The sequence below is a fragment of the Gordionus sp. m RMFG-2023 genome, chromosome 1 (assembly GCF_954871325.1).
Source record: "Gordionus sp. m RMFG-2023 chromosome 1, tfGorSpeb1-WG-v2, whole genome shotgun sequence".
NCBI classification, from domain to species: Eukaryota; Metazoa; Nematomorpha; class Gordioida; order Chordodea; family Parachordodidae; genus Gordionus; species Gordionus sp. m RMFG-2023.
Window position 1 is genome coordinate 2096472 of NC_088775.1, and position 19732 is coordinate 2116203.

The following is a 19732-nucleotide window of genomic DNA, read 5'->3' on the forward strand; positions in this document are numbered from 1 at the left end:
GCCTATAATTAATAGTATTTTACATATATATATATATAATTATAAATAAAATAAAAAAAAAGGTTTAAAATAATTCCGGGTGGGTGGTACGCGATATTTTAACTTAATATTAAATCCCTTTAGTAATACTGACATTTATGATTGACGTTATAATATAATTTAATATTAAATTTACAAGAATTAGTAATAAAAAAAACTGCAAGATCATATCCCTATATCCAGCGTCTACATGACAGTCAGTGGCGTAGCTACGGGGGTGGTTTTCGGGTTTGGACCCCTCCCAGAGCAAATTTTTTTTTAGATTATACGTTCAAAAGACTTAAAAGTGATTTTATATCAATTATATTACTATTGAAATTATTCTGGATGGTATTATTATAAAGTCATTGAGAATAATCTACTAAATTATAATAACATATTATTGATGCCTTTAAAAAATATATTTATTATATATTATCGAAGATATGGTTATGATTAAAGGGGGTCTGGGGGCGAAGCCCCCAGCTTTTATATGTATGGACCCCCTCTAAGGAAAATTCCTAGCTACGCCACTGATGACAGTATATTCACTGGATGCAAACCCCCCTCAAAAATATATATCTACCTCCCTAAAAATACCAAAATGTTATCCATAGATAATTTAAAAATGTAATGGAAAATTTTCTAGATTATTAGAGCCTACCCCCCAAAATGCCTACCCCCTACTACCTACCCTCCTACCCCTTCATAGATATTAGGATGCAAACTGTTCCTACCCCCCTCCCCCCCACCCGCTCATGTTGACACTGCCTATATCAATTTTTTTATTAATCTTCCCCCTTAACACTATTTGACAAAGTGGGGGGGGGGGGGGGGTTAATGTATCATAGTGATATCTTAACTCAGTATGTGATGTGATGTAATGTGATGTGATGTGGGGAGTTAATGTATCATGCTACACCGGGCCGTCAAATAATTTTTATTTTGTGTCGGGTTTTTTCTCTATTTTATAAAAAATATATGTCAATACTATTTATTTCTTCATGGATAGTTTAGCTAAGCATTTGCCCCAGTATAAAACTCTACTTTTACACCAATTAAGAAAGTTAAGGGCACTGCCCTAATTTAAATATGAGAAAGATTTTGGCCAATGCAAACAAAAATACAAACTTGGTCTCGTTAAATAACTACCATATCAGAATAACTTCTGATCCTCGCCAAGTCTTTAAGCAATATACCTACGAAGCGGCGGTTCATGGTGACGGATGCTAACAAGAGTATAATAAAAAGCTGCTCCACAATCTCTTAGAGGCTCATCTGGTTAAATATACGATGACAGTTGGATTTGAATATTGAAACTATTATACGATAGGTAATGGCATTATTTGTCTTAAAATCATAATTGAATTTGAATTGATAAAGGATTATTGTTGTATATCACATATCAATTATAATTATCATCTGTTGATAATAAATTTTGGTATTAAGGGATATGTAGAGCTTGACATAATGTTTTAGGTATACGTCAATGACACTTGAAAAGAATCATTCTTAAAAGAATTGATATGGGGCTCAGAGGGTAGATCACGTTCGAGAGTCTTGCGGAGTGTGGATTGGAAAGCTTTAAACTTAAAATATCTTCATTATAGATGCCAATGTTCCACTGAAGTTCTATTGGTAGATGACCAAACCATATATTTTGTAGAGACCAAAAGAAAAATTGAAATATTGTAGGAATTTTTTTTTTAAAAAAAGAAGAAAACTTTGAATTAATACAAAACTCCTTCCCGCTTAGCATTCGGCTACCCGGAGTCAAATGGGCTAGTGGAAGGGGGTTGAGAGGATACTACGGTAACGTAGTTTTAAATAGACCAAACAAATTTATGCGCAATGGGTTCGATAATTTTTAAAGTCATATACATATTCCCAAGAACAAAAAAAATGGCATGAAGGAAAAAATAACGTCCGATGTCCTATCGAAATAGCAATATATAGTCATATGCGATGTGTAATCTATTCAACACTCCTCCCCGCTTAAATATCAGCTATCCTTAGAACAAAGAGCTTAAGACAATCTTCGGTTAAGACTTAATCTTTAAGATTTGAGAGTTTTGAGGTGAGGACAGGAAAGCTTGGTTTTAGGTTTATGGTCATAAGTGGTTTATCCATGAGAGCGGTAGTCTGTTCGGAATTAATTTGGTAGTGGAAAAATCCACTTTGGGGGTTCTATGTTCTAGCTGCTATGATTGTTTCCACTTCTGCAGAAATATTTCTAAGTATTTTGGAAATTATTTCTCGGTTGATTTTAGGTATTTTCGTCATTATATCTTTTCCAAAAATAGAAGAGCGTTTATCGGTGATTACTATTAAATTTTAGATATAGGTTTCTCATTGATATGTTAATGTTTTGAATCATCCCCAAGGATACCGTGTATGTAGAAGGATTTTAGTATGATATTGGTTTTTTGAAGAGGTATTTGTTTGAAGTTAGATTTGTAAGTTATTTTTACTATTGATATATATTGATGACCCTGTGTCAATTTCCATCATATTAATAAATTTTAGGGTTGCCATAAACAGCTAATCTTCCTTTTTTCTTATGTTTATTTTCAGATTGTTTATGGGATTCATATGTCTTTTCGGGATATCTCTTTTTAATTTGGATATGATAAAGCCGGGAATATAAAGCTTGGTAATATTGGTGGAGTTGGGTAATAACCCTCAGAATTCCTGGACCATAGACTGTAGTCGACCACCACCCCTCCCCCTCAACTTCCTGCAGCCTGTGTACTAGGCTAAATCGACAACACATTGACCAATTACCCACCCTGATAATTGTTTTAAAAATGATAATATCCATATCATTTAGATTATATCATATCAACGTTCTTTCAAGTGATTTCGTTTTTAAAAGATAATAGGTTTATAAAAAAATAACTACTAATTTACAGGAGACCCAAAAAAACTTATTCCTAGTTCTACAGAAAGCATCCCTAGAAATTTGCAGATCATTAGAATTACCATTCATATCATTCATATGATATATGCCTTTTAACACAATAATAAGTTTTAATATAATTAAATAATTAATTTGTATTTATGCGTTATCAAATATTTATATATTTTTTATAAAAAAAAATAAAAAAATTATTAGCAGAGAGTAGTTTCGATCTACCGACCTCTGGGTTATGGGCCCAGCACGCTTCCACTGCGCCACTCTGCTTTTTTGTAAATTCAATAATAAGTTTTAATGTAATTAAATAAAAAAAATATTCCTGTCATAGGTTACTTTATTTCAATAGTAAAAAATGTAATAGCATATAATTAATTTTTTATTTAAATATAAAATTTATAATGGTGAAAAATATTGAAAGGATAAGGGATAAAAAAAAGGAAACTAGAAATGAGAAGGGAAGAGCGAAGGCATAGAGACATGGAAAGTTATTCAATTGAAGAGATAAAACTTAGATAGTTAGAGTGAATACTGGCGGTAGCAAGTCTTTGTCGTAGGAAAAGGCATTCCTTAGGCTGATCGGTTTTTCACGAATCCGTTTGCCTAATTCTTTAAAACAAGGTATACACATTATCAGGTAAATGGGATGTGCAGTTGGTTCCATTAATCTTACAATATCTCAATTTGTACAAGTAATTTCTGGTCAAAATCCTCACAATTTAAAAATTACCTCCAAAGGGGAGTAGTTAACACATCTATGTTCCCCAGTAGACGGATTCAAGGCCTTGATATCCTTCTTAAGCTTGGTACCTCCTTAACTTGCTATCCTCGCATAAATCGTTCTTCTTTCCTTAAAACTTATTTACAATTCCACGTATATTTTATGCTTGCGTTCAACGCCTATTTTTTTAATATCCTGATCCTCTAAATATTTATGAAACAGGAATAAAAGATCTAACCAAAAATATTTTGAATCTAAAATTCAATGAAACAGCATGGGCTCAAGCTTCATTATCCACTAAAAGTGGTGGTTTAGGGGTTCGATCACCCACCGATCTTGCTCTCACTGCCTACATTCAGTTTACTTTCGAAACCCACAATAACATCTCACACCTCACAAAATGACTTTTCCATAGAAAATGGGCAGGCCAGTTTTCTCATTTATCTAGCATGCTAAACCATTCTCTCTTCACTTTATTATTTAATGCATACAAGCATGAATTTTTGGATGTCATTCCTTCCAAAAATCTTCTACTCCAACTAATCAATAATGAGCTAACCCACGAAATAGGAATCCGCCACAATTGTACAATAACACACTTCTGCTCTGGCTACAGAATCCCTAATAGACTGCAAAGGAAAACACAGCTTACATTACAGATCGTGCAAAGGATAAATCATCAGGCACATTCAATGCAATTCCTTGTTCTAGCAAGCATTGCAATCCGCCCAAACACCCTGATCCCATGGAAACAAGGCCAATTTTTGATTTGGGACTATTCTAGTTTAGACCCATTAGCTCTATCAAACCAAACCCCTAACCAAATATTAGGAAATGTCATGGAGGATCACATTTTTATCCCAATAATATCCATTAACTTAACCTCCTTTGGTAAGCTTGCATTATCCTTCTACAAGGATTTAGGATCTCACATCAGCAAGCATACTGGTGATCCGCGAGAAGGCTTCTTCCTCAGACAGAGGCTTGCTATATCTAATCCTTAGGCACTTCTCTCAGACTAGTGTAAATGGCCCGATGACGATTTTAGACAAAAAAAATATTATGTATGCCTCGAGATTTGGCATATAGAGGGTCCACACCTTTCTGCTATCTATGAAAGAGATCTCCAGGCTTACATGATATTATTTTGGCTAAGATCTTAATCGGAACGTTTAAAAAAATCGACCCACCCACAGACCTTCGTTATTCACCCTTTCCTTCCTTATTTTTACACTATATCGCACCTTTATAATAAATTATAATATGAAATTTATATTTATCTGTTACTAAATATAATATTTATCTGTTACTAAATATAATATTTATCTGTTACTAAATATAATATTTATCTGTTACTAAATATAATATTTATCTGTTACTAAATATAATATTTTTTTTTAAAAAAAAATCAAAAAAATATTAGCAGAGAGTAGTTTCGATCTACCGACCTCTGGGTTATGGGCCCAGCACGCTTCCACTGCGCCACTCTGCTAGATGATGATATCGTCGTAAATTTTTACTTATAAAGAGTTCATATTGTAATTTATATCAAAAAAATGTATAATATTTTTAGTCATTTTATGATTTGGTATGCCTTTTTGGAATATTTTCGTGGTCAATTTTTTAGCAATTTCCCAATCAAACTTAAATGGAAAATAATCCAATTCCTAAAAATAAAACATAAACGTACAAATAATTGTACCGAAGATAATTTGATTTTACATGAAAATACGGATTACATAATAGTGAACAAGCCTTGCAATATAGCGTTAACCAACTATGATGACAATTCAAAATCCTTAGCTAAAGACTTGGCAAAAATGAGGCCTGACTTGATGGATACTGATTTGAGATTTAAAATAAGATTCCCACATAGAATTGATTATGGTACTAGTGGTTTATTATGTGCTGCCATAAATAACAAAACAAGTGTAAAATGTAAGTTAAATTATTACATGACTTATAAATGCAAGTTACTTATATAAAATCTTATATGTTGTGTCGGTTATATTAGTATCAGAACTCTTTCGCAATCGTTTAGTCTCAAAATTTTATTTGGCATTGGTTTATGGGCATTTAGACACCTCAAAATTAAAATCAGTAAATAGTATGGTTAATCAAGATCTCATCATAAAACCTCATTGTAAAATGCTCAGCAAAAATTTTAAAATTCAAGATATTGACCAACTTAATGATTGTCAAAGACTCAATAATCTTATAATTAACCATATCACAACTGTAGGTTGCATACATAAAAATCAACTTAAATCGAAATTCAAAACAAAATTTAGATCTAATAACCCTAAATTTGCATTAACATTGATTAATCCACTTCAATGGGGTTATTACAATAACTTCCCTTGTACAAAAGTTATATGCTCACCCATGACAGGTAGGAGGCACCAAATAAGGTTGCATTGTAAGGATTTGGGACATTCCATTGTTGGAGATTATACGTATTACCATTATAATAATCATGACAATCTTGAGACATCAAATAACTTTTATAAATTTAGGAAATATATGCTTGTTGATACTTTAATGCACAGGATAAATAATTTAAAAATTGATCGGACAATGTTACATTCATTTTATTTATCAATGCCCAATATACACTATGTTGATAGACTTTCAATCACTACAAATCATTCTGCAATATGTTCCCAAAAAATTTCAGAATTCATTGGTAAGGACCCATTTATATCTGCCAATGACCCTTTATGGATTGTCCCTCAAATAAAACAGAATATTGAAATGCCAAACATTAAGGATATCATAATAAACATGCAAAAAATTGCAGAGAATATTATACTTATATAAATATAATTCTATTCTTGTATATTTACAAAAGCAAATCATTTTACTAAAAAAAACACTTTATTATTGAACTGATTGTAAATTTTACAATAAAATTCACTATTAGCAGGTCAAAATAATATTTTAGAATTTGCAACAACATATATAAAATGGATGAGTTATAAAATAAATACATTAAATTTTTTTGATATAAAATACTATTTCATTGATATAAAAAAAAAATACAAAATACTGATTAGAAAATTTATGTCTTTTTGTGTACAATGGCAGTGGAAGACAGTATAAATATAATATAAATTTTTTTTTGGTAAAGTTGTCATTAAAAAAATAAAACTATAAAAATTGTTAAATAATAAAGCTTCTTTTTTTTGAATTAGAAATGCAAAAATCATTGTTGTTGAATCGTATCTTTTGCTGCTTCTTACTGCTTAATAGGAGGATAGTAGATTTCTATTATTGTGCCTTTTTATCCAATCATTTTTTTAAACAAGACAATGTTTCACTGATAAAAGGTGAGTAATCCCAACCACCAAAGGTTTTTTCCAATTCTTGAGAGAGGGCCAATGTTAATCGGTCATTGTAATTCCCAGCTACTAACTGCACACCTAGCGGCATATTTTTACTGCTCTTGTTCTTTCTAAGATTCGAGAGTGTTTTGTCAGTCGAGGGAAACCTTTGTGAGAATTTGCTCCAAGTACCTATTACAAAGTTAATTTTTTTAAAATATTACGAGTTAATTTAAAGAAGGCAAAGTTTTATATTATACAAAGTATATTTTTTTTTCTAAAACCTAATGGGCATTGGGTCACTGGAAAGCCAAGAACGTTGAAGATAGCTGTGTAAATAAAATTAAAGGGGGTCAGGAAAGGGGCACTGTGCTTGTAATGGTAGAGAGGGTGGGAAGGAAATATGAGGACGCCATCAGAGCCCAAGGTGGACGTGAGCTGCTGTTTCAAATCCTGCAGTTGGTCACAATATTTTTGAGAAATCTTTGGCGAAACAAAGTGCTTGAGCAAGGCTTCTTGGGCTAAAAAGGTCACACCTTTTTGGAAATTAGAGTTCGCAGAATGGCAAATTCATAATTTTAAATAATTAGAAGATGAATAAAATATGTATTTATTTTTAAAATTATATCCTTAGCATAAGTTGAGTAATCTCTCTATTTATAACCAACTAAAATATAAAAAAAAATGGATAAGTTTTTAGCTGAAAGCTAACACTCCACCCTCGTTTATTTTTTTGAAAATATAGCTCAGCCATTGAAGAAAGATTTTCGGCATACCTCTGTAAATTGAGCGGAATTAGCCAAATTTTTTAATCTAACTATAATCCTTGGAAAATGGTGAAATAACTTACCATGATTCCTATTACCAAAAATCGTACATATCAACATCTCTGCATAAAATAAATAGTTTATGATGGAAAACCTAGCCACTAAAAAATTTTTACATTTTTTATAAAAAAATATATATTTATGTCAATTTAGCTCTCACAAGGGAAAGTGTGAGAATTTTTGGTTTTCAGGAGCCATTTGCTGAGTTCGGTCATGGCACTGGCTTTCCCCTCGTATCCTGTGATAATCTCCGAGAAGGGTGGTCCCCCGCATTTTTCCAAAGCCGATATCCACAGGATGAAAGCCTTATTCAGGCCTGGGAAATCTTGGATCTTCAACGTTTCCACCCGTTTTCCAAACCGCGTCTCTATGTGTTTAACGACCTTTCGAATGTATACATATATATATATTTTTTAAAAAATCTTAATCTAAATTATGCTATAACAAATTCGGTATATTTAAAATGACAGTATCAATTATGTAAATGATTCATGGATATCCCTAGATCTTTTTGAGGGGGGGGGATTGAATCCCCAATAACACCCCTCATTCAAATGACGCAGGGGCAGCGTTCCGGAACGGAATACAAAAATGATTTTTTCCTGGATCCTTATCTTTTCTTTTCCAAATATCTAAGCTTTTTTTTTCTTTCTTTCTATTACTTGTTCTTGGGCGTGCCTGAGTTGTGGGCAAATTTTGGACACCCAGGGCCTCATCATATCATCGCAAAAGGAAAAGTATTTCAAATTTTGTAGATCGACCTTTAAATTAAAAAAAAATAAACATTAGTATGTATGGATTAAAAGTTATACTGTTTTATTCTATCTCAATGTTCTGCTTTTACGAAAGGTTGCGTCACTATTTTAATTCGGATTATAGGCAGACCAGCCTAGAGGCAGTGATCTTGGTTCATCCATATTTCCCAAACAATAGGCTGTTTAGCCGTCTCTTACAGCTCTTAAAGTTAGGTCGTAAAAAGTTCAACTAGCTTTTCCAATCTCAGGGGGGCTCAAAATGATTTTCAAAGGGCTCGAGCCACTGTGTACACCTCCTGCCCCGTTCTTGGACGACTTAAAAACATAAAGACGATTTTTGAAAAAACCGAAGCCGAGTTATGTGTAGTATATTTACTCAGATTTCAAAAAATTATACGAAAATAAACTAAGCAAATCAGCGCTAGAAGCCAACTTTTTATATTCAAACAATTTATAATTCTATTAATGATAATTTTTTTTTTACTTCCTGGTCCAGTTTGAGCAAATCTCCGTTTATTTCGGGTATATTCTTGGTCAAAATTTTCATGACGGTTAATAGATCTTCGCTATTCCTAGCTAACGGGCCGGTAACCAAATATCGGTTTAAGTCGCCCGTGGCCGGCGGGTAATGGCCTTCGTTGGAAACTATACCTATTTTATTAAAGCGCGTTAATATTTAGTGATTTTAAATGCCTCGATTCCAGAAAAATATTAAGCAAGCAGCCTGAAGATTTTTCTTATATATGGGCACAAAGGTTTGGGCTTCTGTTAGAGATATCTCGAGACTTTAGGCAATATTTTTTTCTTAAAATATCGAGTCAGCCATTTTTGAAAAATCGGCTGTGAAATCCAGCCATTTAAAACTAGTTAGAATGTGCTGTTTATAATAATTTTGTTATTTATTTTTATCCGTCATCTCTTTCAAAAAATTGTCTAGGAGCACCTCTTAATAATGAATGAATGATAACTTATAATCAAATACATTATATTATAAATTTCTGGAAGAATAAAATTATTTATACCAGCTGTTGGTTTATGGCCGAAGATCCCGTTGAAAAAGGCGGGCATTCTAATACTACCACCTACGTCTGAACCTAGGCCTAAAGGGGACGCCGCGGAAGCTATTAGGGCACCTTCTCCGCCTACCATAAATAATAATTATAAGAAAAAAATAACAAAGTATAAATTCATTATTTTAAGGTTATTCACAAAAAGGTTAAAAATATCAATGAAGAGGTCAACAATCTGCGTTGAGCCACAGCCGGTGTTAGCCTACAATGACATATAACATTGCTGACGATTTATTCATTTAAGTGCATGTATTAACACAAATCAGCAGGTGAAAAGCCATGAATCAAACGTCGCAGCTAAAATCCATTTTTTTGATATATACGTAAACAGCTGTAGCGATTTCATCGTTTCGCTCCGTATTTATAAATTATACCACTTATTATTAACATGCTTTTTCAAATTAAGCAGCGAAAAATTTCGCATCGCTTGAGCAAGTCGCGATCACTATATAAGTTATTCGCGTATTTTTACAAAATTTAAAAAAAAATAATTTAAGGAGCGTATTTATTTACATACCAGAGGAGCCACCGGTTATCATGGTGACGTCATAGGGGTTGCGAGTTCGGCCCCGTATGGTGTTGTAAGTCTCCCACCAAAGGCCGAGTTCGGGCATTGAGCTAGTAGCTATCACTATGGCGCCCGACCCTATTAAGGCGCTAACGGCTTGAGCGGTAGATTGACTCAAATGGTCTCGCCTGTTGTATACGCCGCAAGAGTTTGGGAGACCTATAGTATTTAAAATATATATATATATGTAAATAATGGAGGCAAAAAATATAATTCAAAGGATGAATAAAGCGGGAAAGGAAATAGGGCGCGAACAAATAAAAGCGTTTTAAGATTTAAAATTAAATTTATCGTCTTGTTATTTCTATCTAAAATTAGGGATGCAAAACCCTAGCATTATACGACTTTCTCAACCAACGATATAACCTAAATTTATTTTTTTTTAAAAAAAATCCGGTCAGGTCCGGGTTTTAGCGCAATATCACTATTTTTAGGTCCTCGTGTTTATGGTTTTTATTTTTTTAAAACCGTACCCTTTTACCGGGGAATTATGGGCCCTTATAAAAAAATATATAGCGCATTGATTTGTCATTTATTTTGGCTCGATTTAGTAGACTTTAGATAAAATAATAGAGACAAGCATATGTCCGAACCTTTCTGCCATCTTTAAGCAAAATCTTCAGGCTCGCGTTTTTTGGCTAAAATGTTGGGTAAGCAGTTATTAAGTAATCGAGCCATTTTAAAGATACTGTATGATTCAAATAAGAGTTACGTTTTTTTTTTAAATATTAGCCTTTAGCCGCGTTTTTGGTCGGATTATGCGAATTCCGGAATTAGAAAGATTTGATTGGTTTATTCTTATTTTTGATACAATTTGTAGACGCGCATTCTCACCATTGTAATCAAACTTAGAAATAAGGACGTTTAATATCGCCGAACGAGTCAGCTGTTTAATATTAAATTCGTTTTTGCGGGGGGGGGGGGAAATCGAACCTAAATTTTTTATTTGTCCCAAGATTGGATTCGAACTTGATACAACTGATCCGCAGTTCATGTCAATATCTCTGAGGCCGCACGATTTAACAGCTGACCGATTTTTAAAATCTGTTTATTGGATATCAATATTCATTTTATCCTTAATACTATTAACGACAACAATCTAAGAAAGATAGATTTCCCTCATAAAAACAGATTTAAAAAAATTGAACAGCTGCGAAATCGTGTGGGATCGGATGCCACCATGATGGCGCAGAGATATCACGTGTTAAATTTTTTTTTTGGTAAAAAATAAAAATTGTTTGTATCATTTATAAACAAACGGAACACCGACTTGAGTTTTCGCATAAACCTAATTTTGAGAATGTAAGATAAATGCATGGCATGAATAATTTTTGTATAAATTAAAACATTCATTCATGGCGTCGATGGTGTTCAATATAGAAATCGTGTTACGTCATACAAATCGGTGTTAGTAAATAATTAAAAAGAACTTTAAAATGATGAAAGATGCTAATAGTAGAGTTATCAGAAATATCATATATATGTACCACGGGAGATAGTTGAACACATAACAAAAGGTAAAAACTTATTTATATTTATAAATTGATCTGATTAAATATTTTTGAGCTTATTTGGGAATCACAGGCCATTGGCTAGACCTAGAAATTTAAAAAGAAGATCTGTGGCATTAGCCCTCAAAATGATAATAAGATGCCAGACATACGATGTACATCTTATATTAAAAATATGTATATAAGATTAAATACGCCCTTACCCTCAAGTGCTAGTGTCGAGAGATTATTTAATAAGGCAAAACTTATACTTTCTGATCGTCGCTCTAGACTTGGGGATGATAATATTGAAATGATTATTATAAAAATGCAACAAATTACCTAAAAATATTTATTTTTATTACATAAATTTTTTTATAATCAAAACTAACTATATTTTAAATATTTATAAATGTTGATTTTTATATAATTACTATACAATAACATTATAAGCAAAAAATAAAAAATTTGTTTGTAAATTTTTTTTATAAAAAGTAGCTTAAAAAGTAACTAAAGCTACGAGCTACTTTATTTTAACAAATAGCGATAGCGGTAGCGCGCTACTTTTAAAAGTAGCGTTTAACAACTCTGCAAATCACAATACAGTCATTCGAAAGAGTTTAAGAATACAAGTGAAAGAATCAATAAAAAAATTTTTATCGAAAATTGTTTTCCTCTAAATTAAAACATATTTTAAAACACCACGCCATTTTAAAGTATAAGTTTTTTTTTTTAAAACCTAGCCACTTTTTACGATCGAAGCTTAAAAATTTTTTTTTATATATGCACCAAAATAATTCAAGTAGAAATTTTTAGACATAATTATGGTTCCTTTTTGGGAACTCGATTATAAAATTATATTTCTCTCAAATATTGATTCATATATCAAAGCCCTTTCAAAAATTTTCTGGTTTGAACAAGAAAAGGATTAATAATCAGTGATATTTCCACAAAGCATGATTATCAAAAATGTACTAAATCTGGCATTTGTTTTAGTGTTGTTAAAAGGCTCGTTTAGAGCCGATTTTTACAAACGGCTAACTCAATATTTTAGCCAGAAAAATATTGCCTAAGCTACAAGATTTCGATAATATATGTCAAGACCCTTTGTTCCTTCTATGAGCAACAGGCTTGGGTCATATTTTTTCGGATGAAGGGTCGAGTTAGCCGTTTTTACTGCCCAAATTTGTTTAAATATAGGAAATTAATTTTCATAATTACTCAAAAATAAGTGTTATATGGCGTCTATTTTCTATACATAAAATCAAATATTTTTATTTTACATTAAAATATTCAATATAAATGTGATAAATTTATAGTACATTAAAAAAAAAAATTTTCAAGGCCCGACCCGACCCGGCCCGGCCCGAATATTTTTAAAAAATGTTAGGTCCGACCAAACCCGAACCCGATTTCTTTTTAGGTCCGGCCTGACCCGAAGCCCGTTCGGGCCTGTTGCAGATCTCTAGTTTAAATTAAGAATTTCGGCAATGAAAACGAATATAAATAAATTGTCTGAAATTCACGGGGTTTCAGAAAATGATTCAAAGCCAGGGGGGTTGTAAACCATAATCGGGGGTTCAGAAATTTAAAATTGTTGGGGGGGGGGGTGGCATTTTGAGACCGCAGACTAAGCAGGGACCGATTTTAGGGCTAACCCATCGAACTCGGGGTAATTAGGACCAAGGGCGGGTTCGGACCTCTTTTTTAGAAAATGGGGTTTCGATTTATGCCTTGCTGGGTAAAATTTAAAAAAAATTTTAAAAGAAAATTTGCCGACTTTACAAAATAATGATTCCACGAAAAAAAATGTTTTATGTTTATTTTTTTAAAAAAAAATTAATATATTTTATTTTGGCAATTTGTTTTTATATTTGATTTGAGTCAATAAAACTATTTTATTCCTAGTAAAAAAATTTATGTTAAGTAAGCAATGTTTAATAAGAATAAAATAATATAATAATAAATTTGGAAAATTTTCTCCGATGATCATTTCGGAATTCAAAAGATATCTGCTATGGGCATTTTTATTCTGTTCATTTATTGTAGTGTACTTCGAATTCCTAAATTACAAAAGTAAGAAAAATATGATGACTAGTGTTGTTAAAAACGACTCATTTTGCTAACTCAATAGCCAGAAAAATATTGCCTAAGCCTCGACATTTCGATAATATATGTCTAGGACCTTTGTTCCTTCTATGAGCAAAATCTTCATGTTTGCGTAATATTTTCTCTGGACGAAATACTGAGTTAGTCTCTTTTTTTAAAAATCGGCTCAAAACGAGCCATTTAACAACACTCAAATATGACAAATTAATTAATATTATTTATTTTTTTCTAATCAATAAATAATATCGATAAATTTGACAATTCAAACTCTATTGAAATTAATTTTAGTTCCTTCTTTATTTTTTTTATATAGATTATATAAATTCTTTGCGAAAATTGAATCCATATGATTATTCGTCAAATATTAAGAATTTCGAGGTAAATAATATATATATTTTTTAATTTAAAAAAAAAATCTATCTCATCTAAAAATAGATGCGATATTTCGAGTATCTTAAAACGAAATATAACGTATCGGGATACAACACTGATGAACACCTTAATTTGAGCGAAGAAACGTTGGGTTTCGATAGAATAGGCTGGCTCAAACACGCCTGTTCGACGATATCGCCTTTATACTCGGCGATGAATGATTACGCTCGATCCCATCAAATCGTAGACGAGGCCAGGGGGATAATGTATTGTTACGTGCCTAAGGCTTCCTCGACTTCTTGGAAGAGCTTCTTCATGGTTTCCAATAATTTATCCTACAAAACGTTACTCGAATCTTCTATGATTCCCAATGATTCTTTGGGACACTACGTAGAAGGATTTAAGTTTAAAATACTATCGAATCTCGTCATGAGTGATGATAACTATGAATCTAGAAAATACCTAAAATTTATGTTCGTGAGAAATCCCATAAGCAGACTAATATCGGCCTACAGAAGCAAGTTCGAATGGAAGAACGAGTATTTTATAGCACGTTATGGTAGTTACATAGAATTGCTAGCTTCAAGTAATTCGAGCGAAATAGGTGGCAAGAATTTTAAAGCGGGATTTAAAACGAGAGAGCAGTCTAATGATAATAATAATGGAAATGTCACTTTCTTGAAATTCGTCAAGTTCCTTTTAAATATTCGTTACTTGAGGAACGAAAGATTGAGGGAGTACCTCATGAACGAACATTGGAGACCCTATTCGGATATTTGCGCTCCGTGCAGCCGTGGATTAGACTTTATCGGAAAACAAGAATCGCTGGTCCAGGATGTGAAGAAAATACTGGAGTTAACGGGATGGGACACCCTGGATTACAATCCATTTAAACAATATTTTTCTTTTAGCGAAGGTGGCGGCGATCATAATATAAGTTCGAATAACCTGAGCGATGCTGATTCGCGTACCTTGATCGATTTACGGAAGAATAAGAAAATTCCCCGCGATTATTCCGATCGCGAAAGGGAGTTACTACAGTCACTCCCAGAGGATTTACGCCTGGGTTTGATTACCTTTTATAAATATGACTACCTACTGTTTTACCCCCTCGATCCGTTATTCCGTATACATTTACCACGGCTCATATAAGGCCTTTACAAGTAATAAACGCGTAAAATAGAAACTGGTAAAGATTGACGTTATTACTAATTATGTACATTTATATTTATTATAATTTACTTTTATGTTTTAAAAATTCGTGAATGCGTGAAAAAAATAAGTAAATTCTTATAAATGAGAAAAGTGTAAATTAAAGAAAGAAGAGAAAAATTTTTTTTGTTTACACTAATAATATAAATCTTTCGCAACTTAAATCTCGTGTTTGATTGACGGGTAAGGAAAATTGAGAGAAATGCATCTTACTTTAGGATATATAGGTTGGTAGGATGTCAATCATTTTAAATATAAAATACGAGATGTTAAATATTATTATAGGCGTCAAAATTTAATATATAATTTTTATAGACGGCATTTACCTAATGGTGAGAAAAGATGTTTAAGATTTGAAATAAGTGGTGTAAAGTAACGTCAAAAAAGTAACGTCGTTACTAAAGGCGCTAATTTTTTTTTAATAAATGGAACGCTATTCGTAATTTTTTTCTAAGAGATAACCAGTGACGGTAACGCGTTTCTTTTTTTTTGAGTAACGGTAACGCAAAAACGTTACTTCTTTACTTTAAATTTTTCCAGCTGTTTTTAATTGTTGTACACTTTTAACGAAGTATTGGTCCAGCCCGGGCTTCGTATCTCTGTACTCGAGGAATTTACTATATTAACTATGCGCATTTCCCACGAGAGACCAGACCATTTGTCCCCCATAGAAAATCGTTCATAACTGACAAAATGTCAGAATATTTGTTTTTTTGAAACATATAATCTATAATAATTTTTTTTATAAAATTATAAATCGAAATGTCAATTAAAAAATATCACGATGAAAATTATTATTCATAACTTAACTAGCAATAAATTTTCGTTACTTATTAAAAATAAATGTATAGCAATTAGAAATCTTTTTTTTTCCTCCAGGATCTGGGGAGAATGGGATTTTTTTTTTTTAAAAAAAAGAGTAATTTCGATTGGATTAGCAGGAGATTGCGCAAATAAAAATTACGAAATATTATAGCAAATACAAATAATATAAATAATATGTATAATAGATAAAACGCCTTAGCAATATATATTCTTTATATATATTTTTTCAATTCTTAGGTGACGCCATTTGCAATATTTTGTTTAGAGGACCATATTTTGCGGGGCACCCTGGCCCCTCCCCGAATGTCCTCGTAGTTGTGACCCTGATCTAATTTAAAACATATGAAAATTTTAACATTTTTTTTTTTTGGTCAAATGACACATATATATAATGAATGGACTTTGCATTTTTTTTAAAAAAATTAATAATAAAATAAGTAATAATTCAAAAATAAAATGGAAGTAATTTTTTTTTTATTCAATGACAAATAACTCGATTTTATTTGCATAAAGATAAAAAAAAATACAATAATAATAATCACGATAGGGGGAATGTTATTTATATATCGGACCTGCAGGCCCGACCCTAAGCCCGGCCCGGGTATATGGGCCGAGCCGTTTTTTTAAATATACCCGGGCCGGACCTAAAATAAATGCTTTAAAAGCTCGTCCATTAAGAACGTAAGCTGGAAAAATCTTGTTACCCAGATATAGGATTAATAAGGGGGGTGGGCACTAAAAAAAACTATTCTTAGTTTGTTTAATTCTTATATAAATTTAATTTAATATTATATCATATAAAATGTAACAAAATATTTTAAAAAAACTTTATTTTAATTGGAATATTCTAGAAATAACAAACGGAATTGCAAATGATTCCAATTATTCTTGCAAGGAATTCATATAATTTTTATCTTTTCAGAGAATATATAATTCTTTAAAATTATATATGTTTGAATCCAAGGTTAAAATGATTATAATTAGGTATTAAACGACTCAACAAAAATGTTTAAATCTGATTTCCTTTAAAATATAAAAACCTTTCAAAAAATTAATACGGAGTAAACCAGAAGATAATTTTTAATGTATGTATGGCCCAAAATTATCCGAATGTTTTGAAAATGCCATTTTTTTTGGTTTGCGATCTTTTAACATTATAAGCAAGCGAAGGTTCTAGCATGAGCGTTAATTATTCTGACCTAAATATTTCGATTATGTTTCATGATTGACTCTTTTTAAAAAAATATAAACTAAGTTAACTATTATAATTCTACTAAATTCTGGGTAAAAAAATGAGGTAAATAACACTTGCGGGTTTTTGACAGATCCGTGTCAGTCATAACATGGTTTATATTATAAAAACTGCTGCTGAACAAAAAAAATTGATAGTAAAATATTATGTTGTTGCTTTTGGTTCTTTTAGAATAATCCCCCCCCCCCTTTGTCTTTAATTTTTACAATTAAGATATTTTTTTTGGTTTTACTATTGGTCCCCATCCCTACTATTGGCAGTTTTATCTTCATGTGTTATTGATTGCAATTATTTAGATTTAAGATATATATATATATTTATTTAACCATTAATATTGATGATTTAATTCTAATTTTAATAAACAATGCTATCTAAAAAACAATAAATTATGTGCTTGTGCTTTATTTACAGCATTAGATTAATTAATCATAATAACTTTACAGGATCACAATGTCAGAATCAAATTTTTTATTTTAAATTAATTTTTAAATTAGAATTAGTGTTAAGGAGACACTTGATCCCATTTATTTTATAAAGAAAAAGCATAAAATAGCTTGGGGTTTTGATAAAGATATGGAACTAGAATTAAGTTTTTTTTTTCAAGTAGTCTGATTCTACTTATCTTAGTTTCTACAAAATATTTTTTAGTTAGGATGGATGAAATTTCTAAAAGAAATATTCATCAATAAAAGAGAGTAAACAAGCATATTTTGGAATACCAGGCTTCTTTTTTTTAAGCAAAATGGTCAAAAAACTAGTTTTCATAAGTGGGGAATCTCAATTTTATTGAGTGTTGATATTTTTTTGGATGTTTAGGTTCTAAATTGAAATCTTTTCATCTCAAATAAAAATAGGAATAAAAATAATGAAAATAATTTATATTTCCATAAATTAATAGGCTACTTATTTGTAGCAAAACATGAAAAAAAGCAATAAAAATTGAGCTATTTCTTTATTTAAATAAATTTTTCCAAAATTTTATTATTACCTAGAGTGGATTGGTAATTGTTTCTGAAAGGATTGATGGACATAGAAAGATTCATTAAATTAACCAGCCAAGCCAGATCTAAGAAATTTCACTTTTATTCCTGTTAGTGAGATTACATTTTAAATAATTTAAATTTATCTTCTTTTTTTATACTAAATAAAAATATATTCATATCATTGATATGAGTTCTATAACATTCATATAATAATTAAGAAAATCATAATAGACAGCAAATAGCATAAATTTAAAAGAATTATTAATGAAAAAATAATTTATGAGTGTTGCAAAATTTATATTTTATTTTAATAATCTAGTATTTTTGTTATTGTATAAATGGGTTACTCTAAGCCAGCTAAAAAATTATCAATGCCCAAGATTTGATTGAAAATTTTGATCAATTTTAAAGAAGGCAAAAATAAATTAATTTGATGCGAGATTTAGCCAAATCTCCTTCATTACCCAACTATACTTTCAAGTAAGAAATATTTAAATACCTTTGACTGCAAAGCATTCTTTAATTGTGATAGGAACTCCTAACAATGGTTTTTGCCTTAAAATGTCTGATGGGTGAGAAGTTTCATTTTGTAAAAAGTCATCCACTTTAATCGCTTCTTTCAAGGCATAATCAAAATTCTCTTCAGCTAGGGCATTTATAACAGGTTGAACTTCTTTGATTCTCTCAATATATTCCTCAACAAGAGCAAGACATTTAATCTTAAGTTGAATTTAAAAATGGTTTAAGAGTGTTTTTCAGCAAAAGATCAAAGATGTAAATTTTTAATTATAAAGTTTAATAAAATAGTACTTCTCTTTCAGTTATTTTTTTGGCTAATTGGGTGGCACTAAGAAGCAAATGTTTATTTTTAGGGAGTGAAATGGTAATAACGTTAACCATATGAGAGAGGATGGGTGCTTACATTTATAGAATAATAAGAATAGAATAAAAAGGTTATTATTAAACAACACCATATGACTATAATAAACGAATTATAATCACAGCTAATTTATATTATTTTAAAAAAATATAATCATATAGCAGGCAGATTTATGTTCTATTCTGAAAAGAATTTGATAATTCTCCATAGCCCGAATTCATCAATTTAATTTTAATAGAAAAGCTCATACTTTTTAATTTAAAATAAATGTATTAGAGCAAAAAAAGTCATTTTTAGAGAGTTATTTTAAAATTTTTGTTTGGTATGTTGGTTATTGAGTTAGATTCCACATTTGTATTAGAGTTAGATATAATTTTGATTAGAGAATATATTTTATAATTCATTGCATTAAA

At 31.0% G+C, this 19732-nt stretch overlaps 2 protein-coding genes and 2 non-coding genes across 4 annotated transcripts; 1 reads left to right on the forward strand and 3 right to left on the reverse strand.

The window, feature by feature from the left end:
• Nucleotides 1-3130: 3130 nt before the first annotated feature.
• Trnam-cau (transfer RNA methionine (anticodon CAU)) lies at nucleotides 3131-3202 on the reverse strand. The gene has a single exon. It is a non-coding gene; the product is annotated as a tRNA-Met (tRNA).
• Nucleotides 3203-5073: 1871 nt separating this feature from the next.
• On the reverse strand, nucleotides 5074-5145 carry Trnam-cau (transfer RNA methionine (anticodon CAU)). The gene has a single exon. It is a non-coding gene; the product is annotated as a tRNA-Met (tRNA).
• Nucleotides 5146-5233: 88 nt separating this feature from the next.
• On the forward strand, nucleotides 5234-6521 carry LOC135922624 (RNA pseudouridylate synthase domain-containing protein 1-like). Its single transcript, XM_065457032.1, has 2 exons — nucleotides 5234-5591; nucleotides 5668-6521. Exons 1-2 carry the CDS (start codon nucleotides 5234-5236, stop codon nucleotides 6471-6473), a joined length of 1164 nt encoding a protein of 387 aa, XP_065313104.1. The 3' UTR covers nucleotides 6474-6521.
• Nucleotides 6522-6713: 192 nt separating this feature from the next.
• LOC135924265 (fatty-acid amide hydrolase 2-A-like) lies at nucleotides 6714-19365 on the reverse strand. Its single transcript, XM_065459321.1, has 9 exons — nucleotides 19250-19365; nucleotides 18939-19158; nucleotides 10146-10355; nucleotides 9581-9700; nucleotides 9043-9209; nucleotides 8466-8564; nucleotides 7964-8186; nucleotides 7261-7512; nucleotides 6714-7168 (listed from the first exon to the last, which is right to left on the reverse strand). Exons 1-9 carry the CDS (start codon nucleotides 19337-19339, stop codon nucleotides 6945-6947), a joined length of 1605 nt encoding a protein of 534 aa, XP_065315393.1. The 5' UTR covers nucleotides 19340-19365; the 3' UTR covers nucleotides 6714-6944.
• Between the last annotated feature and the right edge of the window lie 367 nt (nucleotides 19366-19732).